Raw genomic sequence first — 27,187 nt, 5'->3', positions numbered from 1 at the left:
CGTGTAAGCAGAAAATCTTTTTTGCTGTAAAGCATCCCTGAGGTTTTCTCCAAGATAAAATCGATCTGAGCAATTTGAAATGGTTACTGCCATTCCTCATGTGAAATACATGTATTTTCTCACAAGGCAAGCAGGAAACAGTAAACCATGAATTGTTTAATCACAGTTGGTTGAATAAACTAGCACTGACTGAGTCTGTGAATGATGCTAAGTCATAAGCCACAGCTTACCAATCACTAAGGGTGAAATCACTACAAATTCAGTCTTCATACCTTTGGATCTCTGCAATGAACAAGGACACACATTCATTTTCACAGCCACTAAGGTTATAAGTCAAGCAGGTACAAAGTTAGCCAGGGAAATGAAAGGAAGCATAGGAAACAGGCCCCTTGTCAGTCAACAGGGGTGTCGGTTTACCACTAGCTTATCAGGTACTTAGAAGCCAGGACTTGGCGCCACAAGGAAACAACAGTTAACAATTTAATAGCTGGCCATCAACACCCCAATCAACAAATAAAAAGCCACATACAACCATGCACCCACATAAATACTAGCATAGTGTAATGTATTGGGCCTGTTTTACTTGAACTGTACCATGTGGGTTTTGAATGCTGTTTAGATTACTTAAGCAGGGAGTTGGGTAACTGTCGCTGGCTCCTCAGACAAGCCGTCTCCAGGACCACCATTGGTTGGCTCTAGGGTGGCAATAGGTTCCTTCAAACCTATTGGCTGCCTCCCGTATAGATTACTGCAATGCTCTCTACATGGGGCTGCCCTTGAAGACCACCCGGAGGCTCCAGCTGGTGTAGAATGCGGCCGCGCGGTTAGTGATGGGAGCATCCCGATACTCCCATATTACAGCCCTCCTGCGTGAGCTGCATTGGTTACCGGTTGTCCTCCGGGTGAGATTTAAGGTGCTGGTACTTACCTTTAAAGCCCTACATGGCTTAAGCCCGGGATATTTGCAGGACCGTCTGCTGCCGGGAACGATCTCCCATCACCCAGTACGCTCACACAGAGAGGGCCTCCTCAGGGTGCCGTCGGCTAGACAATGTCGGCTGGTGACCCCCAGGGGGAGGGCCTTCTCTGTGGGAGCGCCAGCCCTCTGGAACCAACTTCCCCTTGAGCTCTGGATGACCCTGGATCTCCGGTCCTTTCGCCGCGGCCTTAAAACACTTCTTTTCCATCAGGCCGACCTGGACTGACGACAGGGATTTTAAAATGTTTTTTAATTTTTAACTTCAATTTTAATTTATTTTATTGGGGCTGTTAATTTAATTCTTTTTAACTTTTGTATCATTGTACTTTATTGTTGTTAGCCGCCCTGAGTCCTTCGGGAGATAGGGCGGCATATAAGTCCCAAAAATAAATTTATTTATTTATTTATTTATTTATTTTATTTGTATACCGCCCTTCGCCCGAAGGACTCAGGGTGGCTAACAACAATAAAATACAATGATAATTTATTTATGAAATAAATAAATAACTGCGTAGAAGCCTTGGTTAACAGTTCATTTCCTGCATTCAATAAAGCATGTTCCTGCCTGAACTCTCTCGCCTCGTCTCCTGCTTGCTGCAAAGAACCCAGTACACAATACATAGAATAGCCCACATTCTGGTGAGAGAGAAGTTCCCTGAGGGTGGGCTCCAGTACGGGTCCCAAAATTTCTGGTCCCAGTAACTGACCCAGATTAGTTCCTGCAACATTTGGATCTGCCTGTGGAGAGCAGAAGTCTTTACTTATAGTATTTATTGGTTTTAATGGTTTAGTTTTATAAAATGCTTATAGTTTATTGGATTTTATTGCATCATTGTAAGCCACTTAGACTCCCAAGGATAGGCAGCATACAAAGGCTTAATAAATAAGCAGATTTATTTACAGATAACAAGTTAGAACCAAGCACATTGTATCATGACTTAGTACATTATATGAATCTAGTCTAGGAATAACGAATGTCCTCATCTCAGTATATTTTTAAAATAGCATGCATTTTTGGAGAAGCGTATTATACCACAGACTTCACAGTGTTGTAGATTTGTTCAAAGAATGAATTACAGTACTATAATCCCTTCAATACCTCTGCCATGCCCAATCACATTCCAAATGATTATAAACCCCTATAATAAAGCGAACACTAATTATACCATCAATATCATTTGAGATGAAAGGGGCAGCTGAATTTCTAGCTGAACACATACACTGATCATATGGGGACTACACGATGGAAAGTTAATGACTTAACTATGAGGTCAAATTATTCAAGTTAGTGGTCAACTTCAATTTTTTCTTTTCGGTTTTGGTCAGAAGAAACCAGACAATAAATCTCTTTGCAACAGTAGTTAAGCATTTTAGGACAACGGCCCGGCACAAGATATTGGATAGTATATTGCTTCATAAACCTCAATAAAGGGAAAAGTTACTCACACTGAATCCTGAAAGCATTAAGCAGATGCTTAGGCAGAAGACAATGTTGCCTAAACTTTTTGGAAATCAATTAGGCAAAATAAAATAAAAATTGATAGATATAAGATGCCTCCTGTACATCTTTTATGAAAACCACAGAAAAAATGTATCCATATCCTAACTTCTGTTTTCTGACATATTAAGAGGACCACTCATCTAACAACAAAGGCCATAAGAAAAGCATTTGGCTCAGCCCTTGAAAATTAACTTTTTGGCCCTGCTCGCTGAGCATAGTGGAATTTGAAGTCTAATAGGGCTAGAGAGCACCTACTTTGATATCTGAGCCAAAGATCACTTGCTTTAAACATCATGCTTAACCAAACTCAGCCATTCTAAACCATGTTACTACAGTGTGCAAACCCAGCATGAACTTTCATTTTAAGACTATGATCAAATGCACACACCACGGCTTCTGCATTCATCGGGTTTTCTGCTACTTTGTTTAATTACAAATCTGATGAAGATTTCAGAGAATTTGACTGCTTGCTCAAATTTTGCATGACGTCACAAATGAAGGAAATAATATACACTATATTTTGGCAGATTTCTGAAGGCCCCATGGCTTAAAAAAAAAACAATACATAAGCTGCGACGTCTTGAGGGGTTGGGAGTGGGAGGCACCATTTTATGGTGGTTCTCCTCCTACCTCTCAGGCCATTCGCAGACGGTGTTGGCAGGGGGGCAGAGGTCAGCCCCTAAGCCCCTTAGTTGTGGGGTGCCTCAGGGGTCGGTACTCTCGCCCCTCCTGTTCAACATCTATATGAAGCTGCTGGGTGAGATCATCCGTGGTTTTGGGGTGAGGTATCATCAATATGCTGATGATACCCAGCTTTTCATCTCCACCCCAAACCAACCCAGTGATGCCCTTGATGTGATGTCCTGTGGCCTGGAAGCGGCTCAACCCAGCCAAGACTGAGTGGCTTTATGTACTGGCATCTCGTTTAGTCCAAGAGGTTCCATCTTTGGTTATGGGAGGAGAGGTGTTACCTCCCATTGATAGGGCACGCAATTTAGGCATCCTCCTGGATTCACGACTCAGTTTTCAAGATCATATTGGAGTCGTGGCCAGGGGTGCATTTGCCCAGGTTCGCCTGGTGCATCAGTTACGCCCCTATCTGGACCGAGATGCCCTACGTACAGTCACTCACGCACTCGTTACCTCCCGTATAGATTACTGCAATGCTCTCTACATGGGGCTGCCCTTGAAGACCACCCGGAGGCTCCAGCTGGTGCAGAATGCGGCTGTGCGGGTAGTGATGGGAGCATCCCAATACTCCCATATTACACCCCTCCTGCATGAGCTGCATTGGTTACCGGTTGTCCTCCGGGTGAGATTTAAGGTGCTAGTACTTACCTTTAAAGCCCTACATGACTTAGGCCCGGGATATTTGCAGGACCGTCTGCTGCCGGGAACGATCTCCCATCGCCCAGTACGCTCACACAGAGAGGGCCTCCTCAGGGTGCCATCGGCTAGACAATGTCGGCTGGTGACCCCCAGGGGGAGGACCTTCTCTGTGGGAGCGCCAGCCCTATGGAACCAACTTCCCCTTGAGCTCCGGATGGCCCCGGATCTCCGGTCCTTTCGCCGCGGCCTTAAAACACTTCTTTTCCATCAGGCCGACCTGGACTGACGACAGGGATTTTAAAATGTTTTTTAATTTTTAACTTCAATTTTAATTTATTCTATTGGAGCTGTTAATTTAATTCTTTTTAACTTTTGTATCGTTGTATTTTATTGTTTTTAGCCGCCCTGAGTCCTTCAGGAGATAGGGTGGCATATAAGTCCCAATAATAAATAAATAAATAAATAAAATAAGCATTTGAATGTATCTTTTTATGAAAATCACATTCTGCTTGGAAATCCCCACCTGACAACACCGGCACTCAGCACTTGTTCTCTGCCAGTAATATATGGACATTGCCAGATAGTCATGACTATTTATTCCCATCAACACTGACTCTTCCAATTGCCATATCTCTTTTCATTGTCACATAACATTTTAAAGGCTATGGAGAAAGAGCTAATCACAGTACCGTAAGTGGGACCAAAGCAGTAAGTTGATTTTATGGGAAAAATGGCACCCAAGCCCATATTTCTCTGTGACTAACTAAAAGTTTATATTTTGCTTTCAGATTGCTTTGCTTTCCACACAAAAAAACCCTCCACAGTGCTTTATCCAATGACCATTTGTTTCTTTGTTAAATGTAAATTCTACTCTAAGACCAATGACATTTGAGGAGATTCTCAGCTTCTTTCTAAAGAAGTTGCTACACAGCTGTCATTGGCGTTGTGCTCATTATTATGATACATTCAGTGTTCAATCTCACATCTATGGCATACTGTTTATATGCTCTCTCATCTTTCCCCAATATTGGACTGACTGCAATGCAATGTTTGATTGGTTTGCTTGGAACAGATTTCTCTGTGTCTATATTTGTCTAAGCTGTATTATGCATATGAAATCTTTTCATCCCCCAAAGCAATGTCACCAAAATATGCTTTATATTTGGAAGAATCAAAAAGGCATTATGCAATGCATAGAAGATGCAGTTATTGACGATCTATATAATACAAAATTGCCTTTTCCCATTCTAGCTGTTTCCCCCCCCACACACACATTCTGAGCCATCTTAGTGATGACCATGCTCATTTGGAAAATTCCTATATAAAGTTTTTGCACCAGGCACAACTGAGACATTTGGCTTTCCACTCACTTAAGCCCTTATTCCAAATGGCTTAGCCAAAAGCTCATAGATATAGGTAGTCCTCGACAGTTCATTTACTGACCATTTGAACTTACAAAGGCACTGAAAAAAATGACTTATGACTTATGTGACCCCCTTTTGTGACCTTCTGACAAGCAAAGTCAATGGGGAAGCCAGATTCACTTAACAACCAGGTCACTAACTTAGAAACTGCAGTGATTCACTTAAGAATGGTGGCAAGAAAGGTCGTCAAATGGGGCAAAATTCACTGAACAAATGCCTCAACAAATGTTGGGCTCAAATGTGGTCGTAAATTGAGGACTACCTATACAAGATTGGCAAAATTTACCCTTTCTTGAAATAAGAATTAAGGAATAGTCATGCAGAAAATTTATCTTCTGCAGTCTGCTGAAGTCGGTGTGTGTGTGTGTGTGTGTGTGTATTAGGAAAAGTGGGGGGAAAAACTTGTATCTGTTTGTGGCTTTTTTCCCCATCTTTCCTCAGCAATGCATATTTGGCAGTTCTCTTTTAAGACACAGCCCAGGAACCATTGGTTCACAACTCAAAGCTTCATTTCCTACAATTCTTGACGGTCACACATCTCAAAAAGCCTTTGGGTTGAGAACCAGTTGCCCTATACTTGTACAGCATTAAATCCTATAACATTTGACACTGCTGACCTATCAAAAAGTTTTCAGTAAAGGCCCGTTCCAACTGGAGATACTTGGAAACTCACCTGGGATTTTCTGTATGTAATGTATATGGTCTATCACTGACCTATTATCCTTCACATTATGCAGTTGTTCTTACTATGTGAAGCAGACCATTCCAAACTGTTACTTACAGTATATATTATGTCCAAATAAAACCTCTGAGACAAGGAATGGAACCAGTAGGAGCTAGCAAAATAAAATAAATAGCAGTGCCTTAAAACAATCTAGTTGAACAAGAACAGCAAAAGCAATGTAGAAAATGTCTCATATGCAGTTTATAACTTCCAGTTTGTTTCACAACAGAAGAAAAGTGCATGACTCAAGTTTATAGAGAAATTTTAAAGCCCTATTTTCCAATAAGGAATAGAAATCACCTTCTGTCTTGAATTAGCTATGCATTTTTGTATATCATCTTGATGGACTGATTGATGTCTCGAATACTAGAGAGTAGGAATTGTATATCCTTGGCCATCAGTAAGGCCTGGTGTGATTGGGACTGAATGTTTTCAACTTTCTCTCAAAAAGTATCCAGTCACCTGATCATCCTCAGATGAGGTTTCAGGTCTCTTATGATTCTGTAAACCTACTGATTCTCACAGGCATCTGTGTGCACACCCATACTGCTTTTCCATATCTATGGACAGGATAGTGGATGCTATTGCCCTCAAGACTGGAACTAACCAGTTGCAACCTAGCAAAACTCACAGAAGAGGCAAAAAGATACAGATTTAAGAAGCAGTATCAGCAGAAAGTCAGGAAACACAAATGCTTCCATTTCAGATCAAGATTCTGACTAAGAAAAGAACTCAAGACAATGATATTTTCAGATAGGGAGGCCTCAAGGTGCAGGAAACCAATATCGAGAATGTAGCTAAGCTCCTTGACTTATCCAAGCTCTATCTTCTTGTAAAAATGTAGTTTTTTGAACTTATGAACTTGCTTGATGGACTATATAAGGCTAGCAAGCAAAGGGTAGGTCTTTGACAACTGTACCTTAGGTTTCATGGAAGCAGTCTGGGTATAGGTCATGACAACAATTGAGCCCAAAATTTCTGTTGCTAAGTGGGACATTTGTTAAGTTATTTTTTCCCCATTTTACAACCTTTCTTGCCACAGTTGTTAATTGAATCACTGCAGTTGTTAAATTAGTAACATGGTTGTAAAGTGAATCTGGCTTCCCTATTGACTTTGCTTGTCAGAAGGTACAACAAATGGTCACATGACTCTAGGGCACTGCAACCATGATAAATATGAGTCAGCTGTCAGGCATCTGAATTTTGATCACATGACCATGGGAAATGCTGCTATGGTTGTAAGTGTGAAAAGCAATCACAAGTCACTTTTTTCAGTGCTGTTGTTCACTAAATGAACTCTTGTAAGTCAAGGATCTGAAAATCCAGGGTTTTCCCAGAACTGTACCACTCACTCGTCTTTCATTCTCTGTATGCACTAGACCAGGGGTCTTCAAACTTGGCCCTATTATGACTTGTGGACTTCAACTGAAGTCCACAAGTCATAAAAGGGCCAAGTTTGAAGACCCCTGCACTAGACTGTGACTTGAAAGTATATCAGGGCAGCATTTCAGCAAGAGTAGCCCTATGATAACAGCCTTTAAACCACCCAGATGATCATTCTGTTTGTGAAACACGTTTTCTTCATGTACCGGTAATGGCTCTTTGGAATTGCTTTTCACAAGCACAAACCTCAGATTACATGATACTCGAACCTGAAGAGGTTTGCAGTGAAGTGCAAAATTGCTGGATTCAGAGAGGTGAGCCTTTTTCACCAGGTGCTATAAATGTCTGGGGCAAGTTAGGACTTATTTGAAATCAAGGGCAGAATGGGATAGGTAGAATTCGCATAGAATACGTGCACAACAACTGAAACAATCAGAAAGCAGACTCTAGGCACAGCCACAAAATTCTAAGCAGCAGTCATTTGACCACACGCTGGGAATTTCTTCTGGTTTCCTTTATAGAAGCTGCTGGGAGGCCATTGTTCTGTACCAGCCTGCTACCGGCCCTGCAGAAAAGGCAACCCCTTTATAAACGGCAAGAGGCTGGAATTACGTCTGCCAAATTTATTACTACAAAAAACAAACAAGACACGAACCAAGATACAGGAGCTTTGAAACACTATCTGAGCGGTTGCTTTCAGCAAACCAGCCCTCCCCACACATTCCCTTTATAAAGAGTTCAGGGCGTGGCCTCTCTCTGCCTCCTTCCGAGAAGCCCCACAGCCTTCCTCTGTTTACTCCTACTTGACTGCTTCCTGCGTCAGGCGTCCTTGAACAGGGCCAGCTGTGGGTCATCTTCATCCACACTGTCAGGCTCACACAGCTGGGTCTCCATGGTGACCAAGTGGGAGGGGCCTGCCTGAGGGCTATCATCAGCAAGATCTTCAACCCCCTCAGCAAGGTCTTCAACATCCCCCTCCTCCTCTGAGTCGTCTGACCCAACTGCCGAACCCACAGGCTGACCCTGAATCACAACAGCCATCAGCAAAGGAAGGAAGATGAATTCATGTGGGCTGAGCAATTATTCATGGTGCAAAATAGTTCATCTTAACTTGTTAATGATGCAACATATGCAGTCTTAGTTTAAATAAAATATTTATTTAATATATATTGTGAATATTCCAGGTTGAACAGTGGAATTCTCAATGCTCTCTGTACTTGGCTGTTTGTTTGCAGACATTTCATTACCCAACTAGGTAACATCATCAGACGTAATGAAACCTCTGCCAAGCAAACCAACAAGCTGAGAGAGCACCAAGAACCTCACAAACTTGGTTTCTCCCACACACACCTTTGGAGTCAAAGACAATCCCACATACTGTACTGTAGTAACTTTCCAGACATTGTAACCTGTTTCACAGATGTAAGTTAGGTTCAGTTTTGCTATCCAAGACAGCTAGGGAAGCTATGTCAGCACCACTTCCTGGTCTTTGGGGGAACTCAAAATCATTCTCTGTCTCTGGTTGAGTATTTTGAATATATATTAATACAGACTTTTGATCACCAGATTTTTTTTTCTAATATTGATTACAGGTAGTCCTTAACTTACAACAGTTCATTTTGTGACCATTCAAAGTTATAATGGCACTGAAAAAAGTGACTTGTGAACATTTTTCACACTTATGACCATTGCAGCATCCCCATGGTCACATGATTTACATATGGATGTTTGACAACTGTCTCACATTTATGACGTTTGCCATGTCCCGGAGTCACGTGATCCCCTTTTGCGACCTCCTGACAAGCAAAGTCAATGGGGAAGCCAGATTCACTTAACAAGCATGTTACTAATTTAAGAACCTCAGTGATTCACTTAGCAAATGTGGCGAGAAAAGTCATGAAATTGGGCAAAACTCATTTAATAAATTTCTCACGTAAATGTTGGGCTCAATTGTGGTCGTAAGTTGAGGACTACCTGTATAAGCTTTAGCATTGTCTGAATCCTACCAGTTGTAATCAGGTAAATAGCAACCAGGGAAGAAACTTTCTTGGTCAGGGCCACACCATTTATAGAATGTCCTCCATCTTCTGCTATTTTAGCACAGAAGACCTTTTGGGGTTAAGTTCACTGAGTGGGGCTTTCTTTACTCTGATAAATTGTACAGAATTTTGTAACTGTTCCTTCTATTGTTTTACGATGTTAGTTCTAGTTTACTGTGTTTTATATTTTAATGTAAGCTGCCCTGGACTATGCTGAAGGGAGGCATGGAATGCTTTAGACAATAAACATTTGCAGAAAACCAGTTTCAGGACAGAGAACGTTCTTTATTCATTGCCTAGATTGTCAGAACAAGGACTAATTTGGAGGTTAGTATAATCTAGATATTTTATTGATCTCTTGCTCATGGCTAATTACTGCAGTGAATTTTTTTAAACTGTAGCATATGAAATTAAACAGTAAAGATATATAAAGAATTTGCAAAAATAGTACTCAGAGGTTGTACTCTTAACAATATTTATATAGAGGTTAATTCCAATTAATTTAAAATTTGTTTCTTCTGAGTCAAGTTGTTATCAGGGAAAGTATGCCTCATTCAACCATATCATGTTTTTTTGGGGGGGAGGGGGGGTTGTAGCTATAACACAAATAAGGAGAACATCTGGTGAATAAAGTCCAAGAAGAAACTCTGCATAGGACTACAAATAATTTGTCTGCAGTTGTGGCCCACTTTAATTGAGGAACCAAAAGGTTTGGAGATGAAACAAGAAAGTGTCTTTTATTGGCATGCACTAAGAGTAATCACTGAGCTTGTGGCCAAATGAATGTAAAAAAAAACACCCCAACCCCAAACTAAATAATGTTATGGGTTATATTGTATATCCCCAGAAAGGTTACATAGGAATTATATAAGCAAGTAATGTAAATCATACAATGACCTTTACAACTGGAATGTACTGTATTATCTGATAATACTATAGAATTTACCTTATTGTGGCTCTGCTAACATCTCTACATTCATGTCTATTAATGGAATTCTAACCTGCCTAGCTACAGGTGATGATACTATCTACCATAAACAATGGCACTTATTGTGTTGCTAAACCACTTCCCTTCACATCAAAGAATAGGCAACCATCTAGTTTATTATCTGTCTCCTATCTCTCTGCATGATCTTCAGATGGCTTTGGTTTGGCTGTGCCCTTGAACTTCTTTGACTTCCCTCACGCTTATGCCATGAACAAACCATCATGCATGACAACCCCCCACATTAGATAACAGAGTCACACACAAAAGAAGGTTGCAAAAAACCGTCAGACTGAGGAGATGGCATTGGGCATATTCAGGGTGTCAGGAACTGCAGCTCCAGGCAACATCGCAAGAAAGAGCAATCAGACTGTTCGGTTGGAAAGATCAAAAATCTGAAAAGAATTTCAAATTAGTTGATATGATTTGACAACACAAGTAATGTATCTCTCAAAAGATATCCAGGGGTAATTCTCTGATTATCTATTCAGACCTTGCTGAATTTTCCAGCAAGGAGGAACAAACTTGATGTGTCAGAGATCACTGAAACAAGCTGTCTATTTCAAACTGTTCAAACTCCTGCAATTATAATTACTGGTATATGGACATATTAATAAAATCACCAGGAGTCAATCTTGACTTAAGGGAGATTTTACATTTTGCTTCTGGACACAATTTAAGATGGAGTCAGACAAACTGGAACAGACCAGAGACAACAAGGATGATCAGGCAATGGGAGCCAAGTCTTAGTACAGAAGCTTGATTGAGGCTATGATGAACCCTTCAAAAACATGAAAAGGTCAGTACTTTCTCTCTGTCATTTGAAAGGGCAGAACACAAAATAATGGGTTTGATTTACAAGAAGACAGATGCTAGGGGCGACCTCTGAACAATAATATCACTCCATATTGGAATGAACTCCCCAGAGAAGTGATAGGGTTCTCTTCACTGTATGTATGTGTTCGAGTGGAATATAAAAAGCACATCCCTATTTTGATCCTATCCATATACCTTATCTATTGCTTTCTCTTTCTATTTCCCTTAAGCTTCCCATAGCCCACCATCTGCTTTCATCTGCTCCTTTCTCTTAATTAACAAAGCAGTATTATCTGCATATTTTAAATTGTGAAGTGTTTCAGTCTCTCATTTTGATTCGTCTCGTCTCTTCCATTTGCTGTATAAGTTATTCTTGTTCTTATATTTGCTGTATAAAATTAAACAGAGATGTCTATGGAGATTCTCAATCATCCAAGTCATGGTTGTCCCAAAGGTGCTTTTCAAAAGGCAACTGGACTTTCTTGGTTTTTCCTTTCAGGGAAAAACCAAGAAAGTCCAGTTGCTTTTTGAGAAGCACCTTGGGGACAAGTTAAACAGCCAGTTTGGTGTTGTGGTTAAGGTATCAGGCTAGAAATTGGGAAACCAGGAGTTCTAGTTCTGCCTTAGGCAATAAATCAGTTGGGTGGCCTTGGGCCAGTCACACTCTCACCGCCCTAGATAGAAGGTGCCTGTCATCCTTACCAGGTAGACCAGACAGGAAACACAACTAATTCCAGATAATTCTATTTAATTGTAAAACTACAGTAAGATTAGATTAGATAACCTTTAATGTCATTTTTTCCTGTGGGCACAATGGCACACATTAAAAACAAAATTTAGTTGCTTCCTCTCAAAGTATACTCATACATAACACACATTTAAAACATACTATATAAAAGATGTGTATAGACCTACATCCTTACATATAAGTAACATATAAATATTATTCACTGTCCATCTTGAATACATAATGGAAGGAGGAACCTTTAGAGTTCACAAGGTTAATACTGTATGGAACAAAGCTGTGACTGAATTTGGATGTTCTGCTATGGATACCACGAAGCCTCCTCCCAGAAGGTAACGAGGAAAACAGGTCGTGAAGAGGATGTGTAGTGTCCGAGACAATATTGAAGATCCTGCTCAAGCAATGCTGATGTGCTATGTCCTGGATGGAAGGGAGGGAAGTGCCAATGATCTTTCCAGCCATTCTCTGTGCACTGCCTTCCTGTCTGAAACAGTCATCTGAAAGCACAATTCTCCTGCTATCTCCTTTATAGCCTAAAAAACTAGAGTGTGTTCCTTTTGAGGCTCTTGCTCTGCCCACTATCCAGCTGCAGACTAAGCTCTCACTGAACTGACCGTTCCCTAGGCAGCATCTCTTCACCCAGGCTCCCAAGGTTTTCCCAGTACCATCACAAAGACAGTGGCAAACTACTTCTGAAATCTTGTTGAGAAAACTGCAGGGAATTGTCCAGGCAGTTGTCAGGAGTTTTGAAAGCAAGAAGAAGAATTAAACAGATATGGCGACAAATACATCCTTGTCTCACTCTCTTTCCTATTGTGAGCTACACTGTTGTTTCAAATTCATTATTTAACAATAGTTTGATTCATTGTAAAAGCCCCTCAGAAGAATAATCAGGAGATTTGACACACCCATTAACCTTAATGTAGACAAGACTGCTTCAAATCTAATTATAAGGTAAAGGTTCCCCCGCACATATGTGCTAGTCGTTTCCAACTCTAAGGGCTGGTGCTCATCTCCGTTTCAAAGCCAAAGAGCCAGCGTTTGTCCGAGGACGTCTCCATGGTCATGTGGCCGGCATGACTAGACGCCAAAGGAGCACGGAACGCTGTTACCTTCCCACCATAGTGGTCCCTATTTTTCTACTTGCATTTTTATGTGCTTTCAAACTGCTAGGTTGGCAGAAGCTGGGACGAGTAACAGGCGCTCACTCTGCTACGTGGCACTCGGGATTCGACCCAAAATGTCAACCTTCTGATCGACAAGCTCAGCGTCCTAACCCACTGAGCCACCACATCCCTTCAAATCTAATTAGGACATGAAAATATTGGATGAGGGGGATAGATGGGGAACTCATCAAATTTGCAATGACACCAAGCTGGCAGGAATAGCCAACACACCAGAAGATAAACTTAAGATACAGAAGGGTCTTGACAGACTTGAACATTGGGCGCTATCTAACAAAATGAAATTCAAATGGTGAAAAAAGTAAGGTTCTACATTTAGGCAAGAAAAACCAAATGCAAAGGTACAGTATAGGTGGTACCTTGCTCAATAGTAGTTACTATTGGGAACTTGGAGTCCTAGTGGACAGCCACTTAAATATGAGCCAGCTGTGTGCTGCAGCTGTCAAAAAAGCCAAACACAGTTTTAAGTTGCATTAACAGATGTATAGAATAAAGATCATGTGAAATGTTAATACCACTTTATAATGTCTTGGTAAGACCACACTTGGAATACTGCATCCTGTTTTGGTCACCACGATGTAAAAAGGATGTTGAGACTCTGGAAAGAGTGCAGAGAAGAACAAGAAAGATGATCAGGAGTGTGTTATATATGTAAACAGTCCCGTAATAGATATGTATATATGTTAACAGTTCAAACAATACTGCAGGAGCAAAGTGTATAAACTAAAAGCCTCCTGACAGAAAAACACGCGGGAACTTTGACAGCTGTCAAAGTTCCCCGCACAGCGCAGGCGCCACCACTGACAGCTCGCGGCTGTCAAACTCCGGACTACGGGGAAGCCTGAGCTGTCAAAGCATCCACCGCACAGCGCAGGCGCGACCACTGACAGCTCGCGGCTGTCAAAACACCAAGCCACGCGGAAGCCGGAGCTGTCAACGAAAGACGACGCGGATTGGTCCCTGCCTGACACGGCGCCAAAATAAACACCTCTGATTGGTCCTCGCTACCAGCTGCCGGCTATAAAAGCCAGACAAGTTATTCTATGTTCGCCTTGCTCTTAAATAAACCTGTTGTTACTAGCCTGTCGTCCCGAGTGGTCCTTCGGCTACTTCACTGGCGACGAAGGTGGGATCGCTCCGGAGCTGAAGTCACGGCCGAGGAAGGAAGTTCCCGGCAAGAGCTGTCACGGAAGTTTTAACTTCCATCGGAGCAACCCAGGACCGGACGACATGGCAAACTTCGGCCGTGTGAGGGAGTTTGATACCCGCCATCCCGAGAGATGGCAATCACACCTCGGCCAAGTCGAGGGATTCCTCCTCGTCAGTAAAATCACTGACGACCGAGCAAAGGCCGCCGCTCTGCTGTACATCAGCGGGCCCCCGGTGTACGATGCAGCCGTCGGGTTGTTCAGCCCAGTGCCCATCACCGAAGTCTCCTACGCGGACTTGGTGGACCAGCTGAGCAAATACTACATGCCGGCTCGATCAGAACTGTACTGGCGGGTGCAATTCGCACAAAAGAAACAACGGCAGGACGAGCCCGCCAACGAATTCATCGCCGGGGTCAGACACGCCGCAAGGAACTGCTGCTTCCCCGACCTGGAAGACCGCATCAGAGACCAGGTGGTGATCGGTCTGAGGGACGAGAAGCTACAGAAAAAACTGACGTCCAAACCCGACATGAACCTGGCCGAGCTGACCAGGGAGATCATGGCATACGAACACAGCCACAAGAAGAAGCCGACCAACACGACCCCAGAGACCCCCGCGACCATCTACCAGGAAAGCGCAGCCTTCAGCGACAGTGGAGAGTCGGTAGATTTCACCGACGGAGAAGCCCTACAGCGCCGAATGGAGCACCGACAGCTGAGAAGGGGAAAAACGTCGGCCCGCCGGGGGTCCAGGAACCCTCCACCGCCACCACCGCGTTACGAGCAACGAGCCGCCTGTGCCAGCTGCGGGGGCAATCATGCCCGAGGAAGTTGCCGCTTTAGGAACGCGAAATGCCACAATTGCGGGAAGACTGGCCACATCAAGCCGGTGTGCCGCAGCAAGGGCCGGGACAACATCAATGAGGTGGAGGCAAACCCCCCAGGTAGGCCAGCTGCCCAGGCCAGCAGAGAACCCCACCCAGGCCCCCTGGTAGAGACAGTGGACAGGGTAAACAGCATAAGCTCCAAGGTTAAGATCTGGGTCAGAATTCAGGGGGTGCCCTGCCACATGGAAGTAGATTCTGGGTCGGCAGTTTCCTTAATTTCGCTGACAACCTATCAGGAGATCTGTCAGAAAGGCCGAGGACAAATTCCCCTGAAACAAACTCAGGTACACCTAGCTGACTTCCAGAAAACCCCCATTCCGTTGGAAGGGAAAGCCAAGGTCGTAGTGCAGTACAAGGGGTTCAAGGGTCCCCTGGAGGTTTTAGTTACACCAGGGAACCGCACCAATTTGATAGGACTAAACTGGTTCAGTCCACTAGGCATCGCTTTAACTGGGGTTAACACCATCCTAACACCCAGCCTAGAAGCCGTTTGCGATAAGTTCGCCGACGTTTTCGATGGCACTTTAGGGAAATACACGGGTCCCCCCATCTCCTTACAGCTAAACCCTGCAATCCAACCAATTAAGATAAGAGCCAGGAGGGTACCTTTTGCCCTTAAAGAAAAAATCGAAAACGAACTTGATCGCCTCGTAGGACTAGGGGTGCTTGAGCCAACAGAAGAGGGAACCTGGGAGACCCCTATCGTCACCCCAATCAAACCTAATGGTGAAGTGAGACTGTGCGCTGATTATAAGGCGACAGTCAACCTAGCCCTCAGCCCCCATGCCTACCCGGTGCCAGCGGTAAGGGACGTATTTGCTTCCATCCGCTCTGGCGCCCTTTTCGCCAAGCTTGATCTCACACAGGCGTATTTGCAGCTGCCTGTCACTGAGGACACTGCAGAGGCCCAGACAATTGTCACCCACCGCGGTGCCTTTAAGGTAAAGAGGCTCCAATTTGGCATATCGGCGGCCCCGGGTATATTTCAGGGTATCATGGAGAAGACCCTGAAGGGAATACCCGGGGTCTGCCCCTATTTCGACGATGTTCTCATCGCCGGAGAAAACGAAGCGAACTTAGCTGACAGGCTGTCAGCTGTGCTGAGCCGGCTCAGAGAAGCCGGCCTCAAACTTAAGCGGGAAAAGTGCTCTATTGGAGTCACATCCACTGAATTCCTAGGGTACAAAATAGATAGCCAGGGCATTCACCCCACCTCAGAAAAACTTCAGGCTATTCAGACCGCACCCAGCCCTAGGAATAAACAAGAGCTTCAATCCTTTTTAGGATTGTTAAACTTTTACCACGCCTTCATCCCCCATAAAGCCACTATTGCGGAGCCTCTGCATAGACTCCTAGACAAGGGTACAACTTGGTCCTGGACCAAAGAACATGAGAGTAGCTTCCAATCGTTAAAAAAGATTATCTGTCACAGTTCAACTATCACCCTTTTCAGGGAGGACACCCCAATATGCATCGCTTGCGATGCCTCTCCCTATGGAATCGGGGCTGTCTTAAGTCACATATTCAAGGACGGCACACAAAGACCCATAGCCTTCTATTCACGCACTCTAACCAAAGCTGAAAGAAACTATGCACAAATTGACAGGGAAGCCCTAGCAATAGTAGCAGGGGTCAAAAAATTTCATGATTACCTATATGGAAGACCATTTACTATAATTACAGATCACAAACCCCTGCTAGGCATATTCACGTGGAACAAAACTACTCCACAAATTCTCTCCCCGAGAATGCTAAGATGGTCAACCTTCTTAGCAGCCTATTCCTATCAACTAATACATAAACCAGGTAAAGAATTGGGACATGCTGACTGCCTCAGTAGACTACCCATACAAACCAGGGACTCAGACCCAGCCCCAGCCAGCCAGATTTTAGCAATCTCCCAACTTCCAGAATGCCCCCTGACTGCAAACATTATAGCTAATAATTCAGCTAAAGATAAAATACTTGCCAGAATCCTCAAATGGGCCACAACAGGATGGCCAGCTCAAAATCCACAACCTCAATTCCAACCTTACTATAACAGGAAAAATGAGATCTCAACACATAGAGGATGCCTACTGTGGGGAAATAGGGTCATCATACCCGAGAAAAACATTGACCAAACATTACAAATATTACACGAAGGTCACCCTGGAATTGTAAAAATGAAGGCGATGGCTAGAAGTTATGTGTGGTGGCCAGGCATAGATAAACAAATAGAAAAGTATGTGGGTGGGTGTTATACCTGTCAAGAGACCAGGAATGAACCACCCCAGGCACCGATCCATAAATGGGAGACTACAAGGAACCCTTGGTCACGTATACATATAGATTTTGCCGGACCCATCCAGGGCCAAAGTTTCTTAATTGTAGTAGACAGCCACTCTAAATGGCTGGAAGTCACACCCCTTAGAAAAACAACGTCCCAAGCCACTATTCAAGCTTTACGAAAAATATTCGCTACGCACGGCCTACCTGATACCATAGTTTCTGACAACGGACCTCAATTCACCTCTCGTGAATTTCAGATCTTCGCTATGAAGAATTGTATTAGGCTGGTCACGTCGGCGCCGTTCCACCCATCGTCGAACGGAATGGCTGAAATTATGGTACGATCCACAAAAGAAGCGTTAAAAAAATTCGTTAAAGGGAACTGGCAGAGGCGCCTCAGCCAGTTCCTCTTAGCACAACATACAACTCCATGCTCTACAACCGGCAAATCACCGGCGGAATTGAGATGGGGGAGAAGGCTAATAACACGTCTGGACAGACTACACCCCGATACATATCCAGAAGAAAAACAGCACCCCCACCCCGCCCGCACACTCAACCCAGGTCAATTAATTTGGGCACGATCATACACAGACAAAAACAAGTGGGTCCAAGGGACAGTAATAAAACAAACAGGGCCCATCTCATACCTTATAGCTACGCAAACACAGGGCATCATACGCCGCCATATTGATCAGCTCAGACCCAGACAACCACCACACAATTCTGAGCAACCAACCAATCCCGACATACAAACCCCACCGGAAATACTGCCTATGCCAAACCAGGAAGAAGAACACCAAAACGAGGATCCAGAACCAGACCACCCTCCACCCCTTCGCCGCTCAACCAGGAATCGGAGACCACCCACCTACCTAAAAGACTATCAGTGGGCAGGTTCAAACATCCGAGAGGAAAGAAACGCACCAGGGGAGGGGTAAGGGGTGTGTTATATATGTAAACAGTCCCGTAATAGATATGTATATATGTTAACAGTTCAAACAATACTGCAGCAGCAAAGTGTATAAACTAAAAGCCTCCTGACAGAAAAACACGCGGGAACTTTGACAGCTGTCAAAGTTCCCCGCACAGCGCAGGCGCCACCACTGACAGCTCGCGGCTGTCAAACTCCGGACTACGGGGAAGCCTGAGCTGTCAAAGCATCCACCGCACAGCGCAGGCGCGACCACTGACAGCTCGCGGCTGTCAAAACACCAAGCCACGCGGAAGCCGGAGCTGTCAACGAAAGACGACGCGGATTGGTCCCTGCCTGACACGGCGCCAAAATAAACACCTCTGATTGGTCCTCGCTACCAGCTGCCGGCTATAAAAGCCAGACAAGTTATTCTATGTTCGCCTTGCTCTTAAATAAACCTGTTGTTACTAGCCTGTCGTCCCGAGTGGTCCTTCGGCTACTTCAAGGAGATTGGAGGCTAAAACATATTTTAGATTTAGATTTAGATTTTATTAGATTTATATACCGCCCTTTTCCCGTAGGACTCAGGGCGGTTTACAAGGTGTTTAAAACATCAATACAAAAATTAAAAAACAATTAAAAATGATTAAATTCAGTCCCTGAAGTAGAAATATAAAAACCCCAATTAAAACTCTCAGTCTGGGCCGGAAAGCTTGAAGAGCCAGGTCTTCAGATCCCGGCGAAATGAGCAAAGGTCGGGGGCAGTCCTAAGCTCCACGGGCAGCTGGTTCCAAAGGGCAGGTGCACCCACAGAGAAGGCCCTCTTCCTGGGTGTTATCTGCTGGCAGTCTTTTACCGGCGGCACCCTGAAAAGGCCCTCCATGTGGGAGTGCACAGGACGAAGGGAACTTGATGCCGGCAGCAGGTGTTCCCTCAAATATCCCGGACCCAAGCCATTTAAGGCTTTATAGGTCATCACCAGCACCTTGAATCTCACCCGGAGGGCAACCGGAAGCCAATGCAGCTCGCGGAGTAGAGGTGTTACATGGGAGTATCGGGAAGCCCCCATCACAACTCGCATGGCTGCATTCTGCACCAGCTGAAGCCTCCGAGTGGTCCTCAAGGGCAGCCCCATGTAGAGAGCATTGCAGTAGTCTAACCGGGAGGTCACGAGCGCATGAGTGACTGTGCGTAGGGCATCTCGGTCCAGGTAGGGTCGCAACTGGCGCACCAGGCGAACCTGGGCAAAAGCCCCCCTGGTCACGGCTCCTATGTGTTCTTCAAAACTGAGCCGTGAATCCAGGAGGACGCCCAAGTTGCGAGCCCTATCAATGGGGGGTAACACCCCACCCCCCATCGTTAACGATGGAATAGATTGGTTAACCCAAGATGCCAGTATGCACAGCCACTCAGAGAAACATCCCCATCCAGACCCGGACCGCCTCCAGGCAACGGGACATCACGGCGAGGGCATCACTGGGTTGGTTCGGGGTGGAGAAAAAAAGTTGGGTATCATCAGCATACTGATGATACCTCACCCCGAAACCACGAATGATCTCGCCCAGCGGCTTCATAAAGATGTTGAACAGGAGGGGAGAGAGAACCGACCCCTGAGGGACTCCACAAACGAGAGGCCTCGGGGCGGATCTCTGCCCTCCCGTCAACACCGACTGCGAGCGGCCCAGGAGATAGGAGGAGAAAGACTGTAAAACAGTGCCTCCCACTCCCCACCCCCTGAGACGCCGCAGTAGGATACCATGGTCGATGGTATCAAAAGCCGCTGAGAGATCTAATAGGACTAGGACAGAGGAACAACCCCTGTCCTGAGCCCACCAGAGATCATTCACCAGTGCAACCAATGCCGTCTCCGTGCTGTACCCGGGCCTGAAACCCAATTGGTACGGGTCCAGATAATCAGTTTCCTCCAGGAACAGAGGAAGCTGATGCACCACCACACTCTCAACAACCTTCGCCAGGAAGCAAAGGTTGGAGACCGGACAATAGTTGTTCAAAATCGCTGGGTCCAGGGCAGGCTTCTTGAGAAGGGGCCTCACCACCGCCTCCTTCATGGCGGCGGGGAAAACACCCTCCCTCAAAGAGGCAGTTATTACTGCCTGGAACCAGTTTTGTGTCTCCTCCCGAGCCACATAAATCAGCCAGGAGGGACATGGGTCCAATAAACAGGTGGTGGAGCTCAGCCTCCCCATAATCCTGTTCACATCATCAGGGGAAACAGGATCGAACTCAGTCCAGATAACATGCTCAAGACCGTCCGATTCCTCCACGTCAGACTCTGCCCAGTCAGAGTCCAAACCGGCCCGGATCTGAGCGATTTTGTCCGTCAGATGGTGACTAAACTCCATGGCCCGACCCTGTAAGGGATCCTCCCTCACCTCCTGGTTAAGAAGGGAGCAAGTCACCCTAAACAGGGCGGCCGGGCAATTATCTGCGGACACGATGAGAGCAGCGAAGTAATTAGCCCTCACCGTCCTCATCGCCGCGAGATAAGACCTTATAAAGGTTCTTAACTGCAATCGGTCAGATTCGGATCGGCTGGACCTCCAACCGCTCTCTAGACCCCGTCTCCGACGCTTCATCTCCCAGAGCTCCACAGAAAACCATGGAGCCCAACGGGATCTGCGCCGGGTCAGGGGTCGCAAGGGTACAACACGGTCGAGTGCCTCGGTGGCCGCCTTTTCCCAGGCATCCACCAAGGCATCGGCTGGGCTGTGAATGAGGGCAATAGGTATAGACCCAAGCGCCATCTGGAACCGTTCTGGGTCCATCAGGTGCCTGGGGCGGAACCACCTGGTCGGTTCCGCAGCCCAGCAGCGGGGGGTGGCATAACAGAAGACCAGCCACAGGACATAATGATCGGACCATGACAGGGGGACAATAGCTGGCGAACCGCCTCCGAGATCATCCAACCACTGTCCAGATAAAAACACCAGGTCGAGAGTGTGACCCCCCCACATGAATTGGGCCCTGAATTACTTGGGTCAGATCCATGGCCGTCATGGAAGCCATGAACTCCCGAGCTAACTCTGATGACCCTCCCAGGGAAGGCAGGTTGAAGTCACCCAGAACTATAAGCCTGGGGAAGTTGCTGGAATTGGGTTTGTCTAGTTTAATTGAAAGAAGGACTGGGGGTGACATGATAGCAGTGTTCCAATATCTAAGGGGCTGCCACAAAGAAGAGGGAGTCAAGCTATTCTCCAAAGCACCTGAGGGCAGGACAAGAAACAATGAATGGAAACTAACAAGGAGAGAAGCAACCTAGAACTAAGGAGAAATTTCCTGACAGAACAATTAATCAGTGGAACAATTTGCCTCCAGAAGTTGTGAATGCTCCAGCACTGGAGGTTTTTAAGAAGAGATTGGACAACCATTTGTATGGTATAGGGTTCCCTGGCTGAGCAGGGGGTTGGACTAGAAGACCTCCAAGGTCCCTTCTATATTTGTTGGATCATTTTTTATTCAGTAATGACTTTTTAAAGAATTATCTTCTGTTTACCTTTTTTAGATGGCAGGTCAGAACTTGGCTAACCCTTCCCAGCACATGACATGGCAAAGTCTAAACTGAATATTTATTGTGACATCCTCTTGAATTTAATTCTACACCTTTTCTTCCCATACTTTCCACAAAATATTTGCCTTATGTTTTCCACAGTCAGTTATGTGACAATTGCCTGTTTACTTTCTTGGCATTCCTGCACTTGGAAACTCTAGCGCTCAACGTATAGCTAACAATTCCCAAGGTATAGCTAATAATTCCTTCTCTCAGACATATTATTCACCTCCTAAATCTATTTACTCTGTGCAGCTCAAGATTGGCAAGGATCAAATATAATGGTGATCAGCCAAACCCCTCCTGATACTTGTTATCCCATTAAGAACTCACACTAAATTCAAATAACTAGCTTAGATTGAAATGGAGCATATACACAAAGTTCAGTCGATACTGATCTCAAAATCAAAGCAAAATGAATATTTTTTATCTTGTTACAGCAGTCATTTCAAGACTACAGTAGATGTAATAACAATGGAGAAAAGTGTTTGTGAATTGGCACATGTAGGGAGTTACTACCTGCTGTCTCTCAAAACTGCTAGAAAGGAAGAATATTGTATGTTAAATATTCTATTCTGATTATCCTACTACAGTAAACAAATATTCGGTAGAATATTAGTATTTTACCTACTTAGGAAAATTTAGTGGCACTGTTAATTTTCTTCCCCTTTCCTATAGTTAAACTAGTTTTACACAAAGTAACATAAGTATTGATCTACAAAACTGCTGTTGTATCTGTTTTGTTCTTAGCCGCCCTGAGTCATTCGGGAGATAGGCCGGCATATAAGTCCCAAAAATAAATAAATAAATAAATAAATAAATAAATAAATAAATAAATAAATAAATAAATAAATAAATAAATAAATAAATAAATAAATAAATAAAATGAAACCAATTATAAAGTTATGCAAAAACATTTTCCCCTCCAGTTTTCTTAAACTAAAACAGTACATTTTCTTCATTGGGTTCCTTTAGTATCTAATCTAGATGTGGTTTGCTTTTTTATTGGATCCTTGAAATTTATTAAATGGAACCAAAGGATGACGTACAGAGACAGTGAAACTGAAACCACAATGCAAAGTAAAAGTGGAATGAAACTATAGTATTGGAATGGTGAAACAATTAGCATCCCTGAACATACACTTTACAAAGTATTTTCCCATTTCTATAAATTATGGATTTCCTACTATTATGACCTTCAACCACAAAAGACAGGAGATCAGTAAGGCTGCCTGAAATCCAGGTTTTAAAGAAGCCCAATATGAATTTATGTAAGAAAATAATTATTTGTCCGTAAAATCCATTTTAGGTTTAGTTCAACATGTAACAAATAGTATAACTGAGTATGAGTGTGAATCTTGCCAATGACTTCTCCATAAAGCCATAAAAATGTTGAATCTAAATCTAGCTTCTACACAATGCATTTCTCCTCACATAAAAACCCCATTAACCAGGCACAGTTGTCTTGGGCAATCTACTATTTTTCAAATTCCATTTCTTAACAATTAATATTAAATTATCCAATGGGAAGAGTACTGTAACTCAGGACTGAACTGTGGAGTCTTTAGTGCTCTCTAAGTTTGGTTGTTTGCTTGCAGACGTCTGACTGAGGGTATTACCTAGTATTGTAATGCAACGTCTGCAAGCAAACAACCAAGCTCAGAGAACACCAAGGATTCCCTATTAAATTATCCAGATCTGATTCAACAACTATAATCCAATATAAACAACAAAGCACTCAGCAAATTAGAAGTAGTGTGTAACTGATAAGTAGCAACCCCAAGGGAAAAAGAGATTCATAAAACTGGCTTTAGCTATTCATCATTTCAAGCCTTTCCAATGCCGTAACTAGATTTTCCTCATTTCACTCTAGCTCTATGACACATAATCAGGTTTTAGTATTCCATCTCAATGACCATGCCCTCCGTACAATTTGGGTTTGCTAATGGGCAATTGAAGGGACGCGGTGGCTCAGTGGGTTGGGACGCTGAGCTTGTCGATCAGAAGGCCGGCAGTTTGGTGGGTCAAATCCCGAGTGCCGCGTAACAGAGTGAGCGCCTGTTACTCATCCCAGCTTCTGCCAACCTAGCAGTTTGAAAGCATGTAAAAATGCAAGTAGAAAAATAGGACCACTACGGTGGGAAGGTAACAGCATTCCGTGCGCCTTTGGCGTCTAGTCATGCCGGCCACATGACCATGGAGACGTCCTCAGACAAGCGCTGGCTCTTTGGCTTTGAAACGGAGATGAACACTGGCCCCTAGAGTCGGAGACTAGCACACATGTGTGGGGGAACCTTTACCTTTACCTTTTTTTAATGGGCAATTGAGCCACCAAACCAATTGGTGGTTTACATCGAGCTGCCTAAGAAATATATTCTTGAGTTGAAATTTTCTCCATTGATATGGATTGCAAAGCTTCTGTCAATATTTAAACCATGGTTTAAAAGCTTCAGACTGTTACCTATATTATTTACTTTTTTCAAAGAAGAGATTAATCCAAGATATTTTCCCACCGCTCCTTTTGGTGCTACTGCAATAAACTCAGAGTCTGACCTGGAAGAATCCTTGATTTCCCTGCTGAGCCAGTCAGCCATGATGCCAACTGTGACAACAGCTTTTGATTATGGACAGTGGCCCATTACAAAATGGAACAGAGCCAAGAATACATTTCATGAAGTCACCAAACAGCTGCTAGTCCATCACACCTCCTGGCTATTAAATCGCAAGGTTGTATTTGAACTCCTAATGAAGAGGCAACACACTTTTGATTGGATTGCTTTCTTGGGAAGGATCTTTAATCTCACAAATCAACCTTTCAAATCCTTGTGTAAAATAAATGGAACCAATTATATATCCGTACAAGTGTGCTTGGAATCTATACTGAAGAAGAAACTTTTTTAAAAAAAAATACCTGAAATATAAACAGTGGTGTAACTGCTTAAGGTTTCTATAACAGTGCAAAATGACCCTTTTAATACATTTTAAGTATGACTGGAGAGTATTTTTCTGTAGCACAGCAATAAAAATAAAAATATAGCAAGGAATCATTCAGAAGCAATCTGTCTGCAACTTTAGCCCTGATAAATCATTCAGCATAATTAAGAATTGTCTATACTTTGCCTATTATAAAAAAAGAAAGAAAAAGGAAATAATACAGACAAATATGCTGACCATCATTTTTAGCCAAATACTTAACAGGAAAAAAAGGAAAGAATAATACATGGTTGCTTTTGATAGAGAGAATGGCTCTTTGGGAGGGGAATGAAATTATTCCATCTCAAAGTTTCCTTAATGCATTAATATTATTTCTTCCAATGGAAATTCAGAGTCCATTTTTAAATAACCTGTAACCACTAAACTCACTTTACGCACTTTCTCTTCCATTTCTCATTATTGCTTCTCAAAGAGCTATGAATCTTAAGTCAGAAACAATCTAGCTTTCTGGTATGTGGTGTTGGATTCTATGAATTTTCTGTTCTACTTTGCTTTTAAAATAGGCTTGACATACCATACTCCTGGGTAACCTGACAAAACTGACATGGCATTCACAGCATTTCTCATTTCTGAATTCTGTAAAACAAAAGTATCTCACCTATGATTGTTAAGCCTATGGGATAATCTGGTAAAATTGGTTTTAGGCACTATAACCTTCTTGGAACAGAGCAGCTCCTGGAAACTGTCATCCTGCACAGGAAATGGCTTTCACTTCCTAGAATGTCTACCCAGCTTTTTCCATCTTGTTAGCCAAGGAACTGGCTAACAACAGGAACTGATGTCCAAACCTTCTGAAGAGCACCAGGTTGGGGAAAGCTTGAAACAATAGCTTTTCTTTGGCTTCACCATAGCTATTTAATTGGAATTAATTGGTCCATTGCATTCAATAGGCGATACTTCCAAGGCAATGCCTTTAGGAGCATCCCATGATTCTAATGCTTTATTCTAATGCTTTAAGTGGCTCAACCAAGTAAGTGTTAAAAGGAAGCTCCTACCTTTAGCAATGAGTTCCTCCACATCTTGGTCAAATCCCAGCCGATGGCACTTCCTCCAAAGTCCCATGTTAGTAGAATTATATTGCCTGTTGCACTCATCAACGGCACTCATGGCAAAGAGTTGCCTCTTGTTTCTTGCCAAGAGAAGTTTCCCTTCCCAATGGTCCAGCTTTGACCTACTGGCACGGAGGGGCAGGTTATTGTTAGAATTATAAATGAAGCCAGGGTCATTCCGCCGCGTGGTGAAGGTTTTGCATCGTTCCCGATGTTTCCTGGCATCCGTTTCATACCAGTGGTCAGAGCAGATGGCCACGGCTAGCATGCCCAGAGCACACAAAGCTAAAGAAAGGCCAGCATAAAGTAGCAATCTTCCAGCAGCCATACCTTAGCTTCACAGAAACACCATGGGCATCTTTACTTACAGAGAAAGCCCAGCTCCAGGGCGGGTATCAGAGGGCACCAACTGCTATCAGCAGTTATTACACAGAAGTGAAGACAAAGTCATCAATCACAGTTTTGAGGGGGTGGGGTGGGGAAGAAGAGGGGGGAGATAAACACTTTTGTCCAGAAATAAACAGCCTTGGGCATTCATTCACTCCTGGAGTAAGAGGGTTGTCAAGGGTGGGGCAAAGAAAATTGTGAAGGCTCCACTTCAATCAACAAGGTGCCCAACAAGCCAAGGGTAAGTGGTAAAAAAGCGTGTCCTCTCTGTGGCTGGGCATTTGGATAAGTCCACTCGTGAATTCTTCTAGTTTTCCACGTTTGGAACAACCAGACCAGCAACGGATCTCTCTTTCTTGCTCAGGCGTTTAAGGAGCATCACGTTCCAGGAACACAAGGTCTTGGAAATCAAGGTCCAACCAGCAAATTAAAGAAAGGCCTTTAAAACCTCCAGGCAGCCAATGGTTTAGCTCCAGTCCTTGGAAGAGGATGCGGTGGAAAAGGTGATCGTCCGTTCCCAAATATTGTTTTTGCAAGAATCCCGATAATGGTTGGTAATGGTGGCTCGCTTGCCAGGATGCCCGGAGGAAAGTGGGGGGGAGGGGCGGGGGGAGTCGCCAAGGGTCGACCGCAATGAGAGGCTCAGGAACACACCCACACAAATACCCCTTCCTACCTCCTCCTCCTCCTGCCCACGACCCTAACGCGGGGATCCACTGGGTCCGCAGGCTTCCCGCCCGTCGAGCCCCCAGTTTTTGCGGCAACGCAGGGGCATCTTGGTTGCCTTCCCGGGTCCTTGCCGCCGCCGCCGCCGCCACTCTGCCTGGACCAGTTCAAGGCGCCCCGGAGGCTTGA

At 44.1% G+C, this 27,187-nt stretch overlaps 1 protein-coding gene across 1 annotated transcript in view; it reads right to left on the bottom strand.

Moving 5' to 3' along the window:
- The window catches only part of TMEM178B (transmembrane protein 178B), a gene marked incomplete at its 5' end in the record, with an annotated part of 326,288 nt that extends 300,015 nt beyond the window's left edge, over nucleotides 1-26,273 (bottom strand). The window contains one exon of the mRNA XM_083366506.1: nucleotides 25,892-26,273. Within this exon, the coding sequence (XP_083222632.1) occupies nucleotides 25,892-26,273 (382 nt within the window). The remainder of the gene's footprint in view (nucleotides 1-25,891) is intronic.
- Nucleotides 26,274-27,187: the final 914 nt, after the last annotated feature.

Source organism: Vipera ursinii (assembly GCF_947247035.1).
Source record: "Vipera ursinii genome assembly, chromosome: 6".
NCBI lineage: Eukaryota > Metazoa > Chordata > Lepidosauria > Squamata > Viperidae > Vipera > Vipera ursinii.
This window is presented reverse-complemented; position numbering and strand designations above follow the sequence as displayed.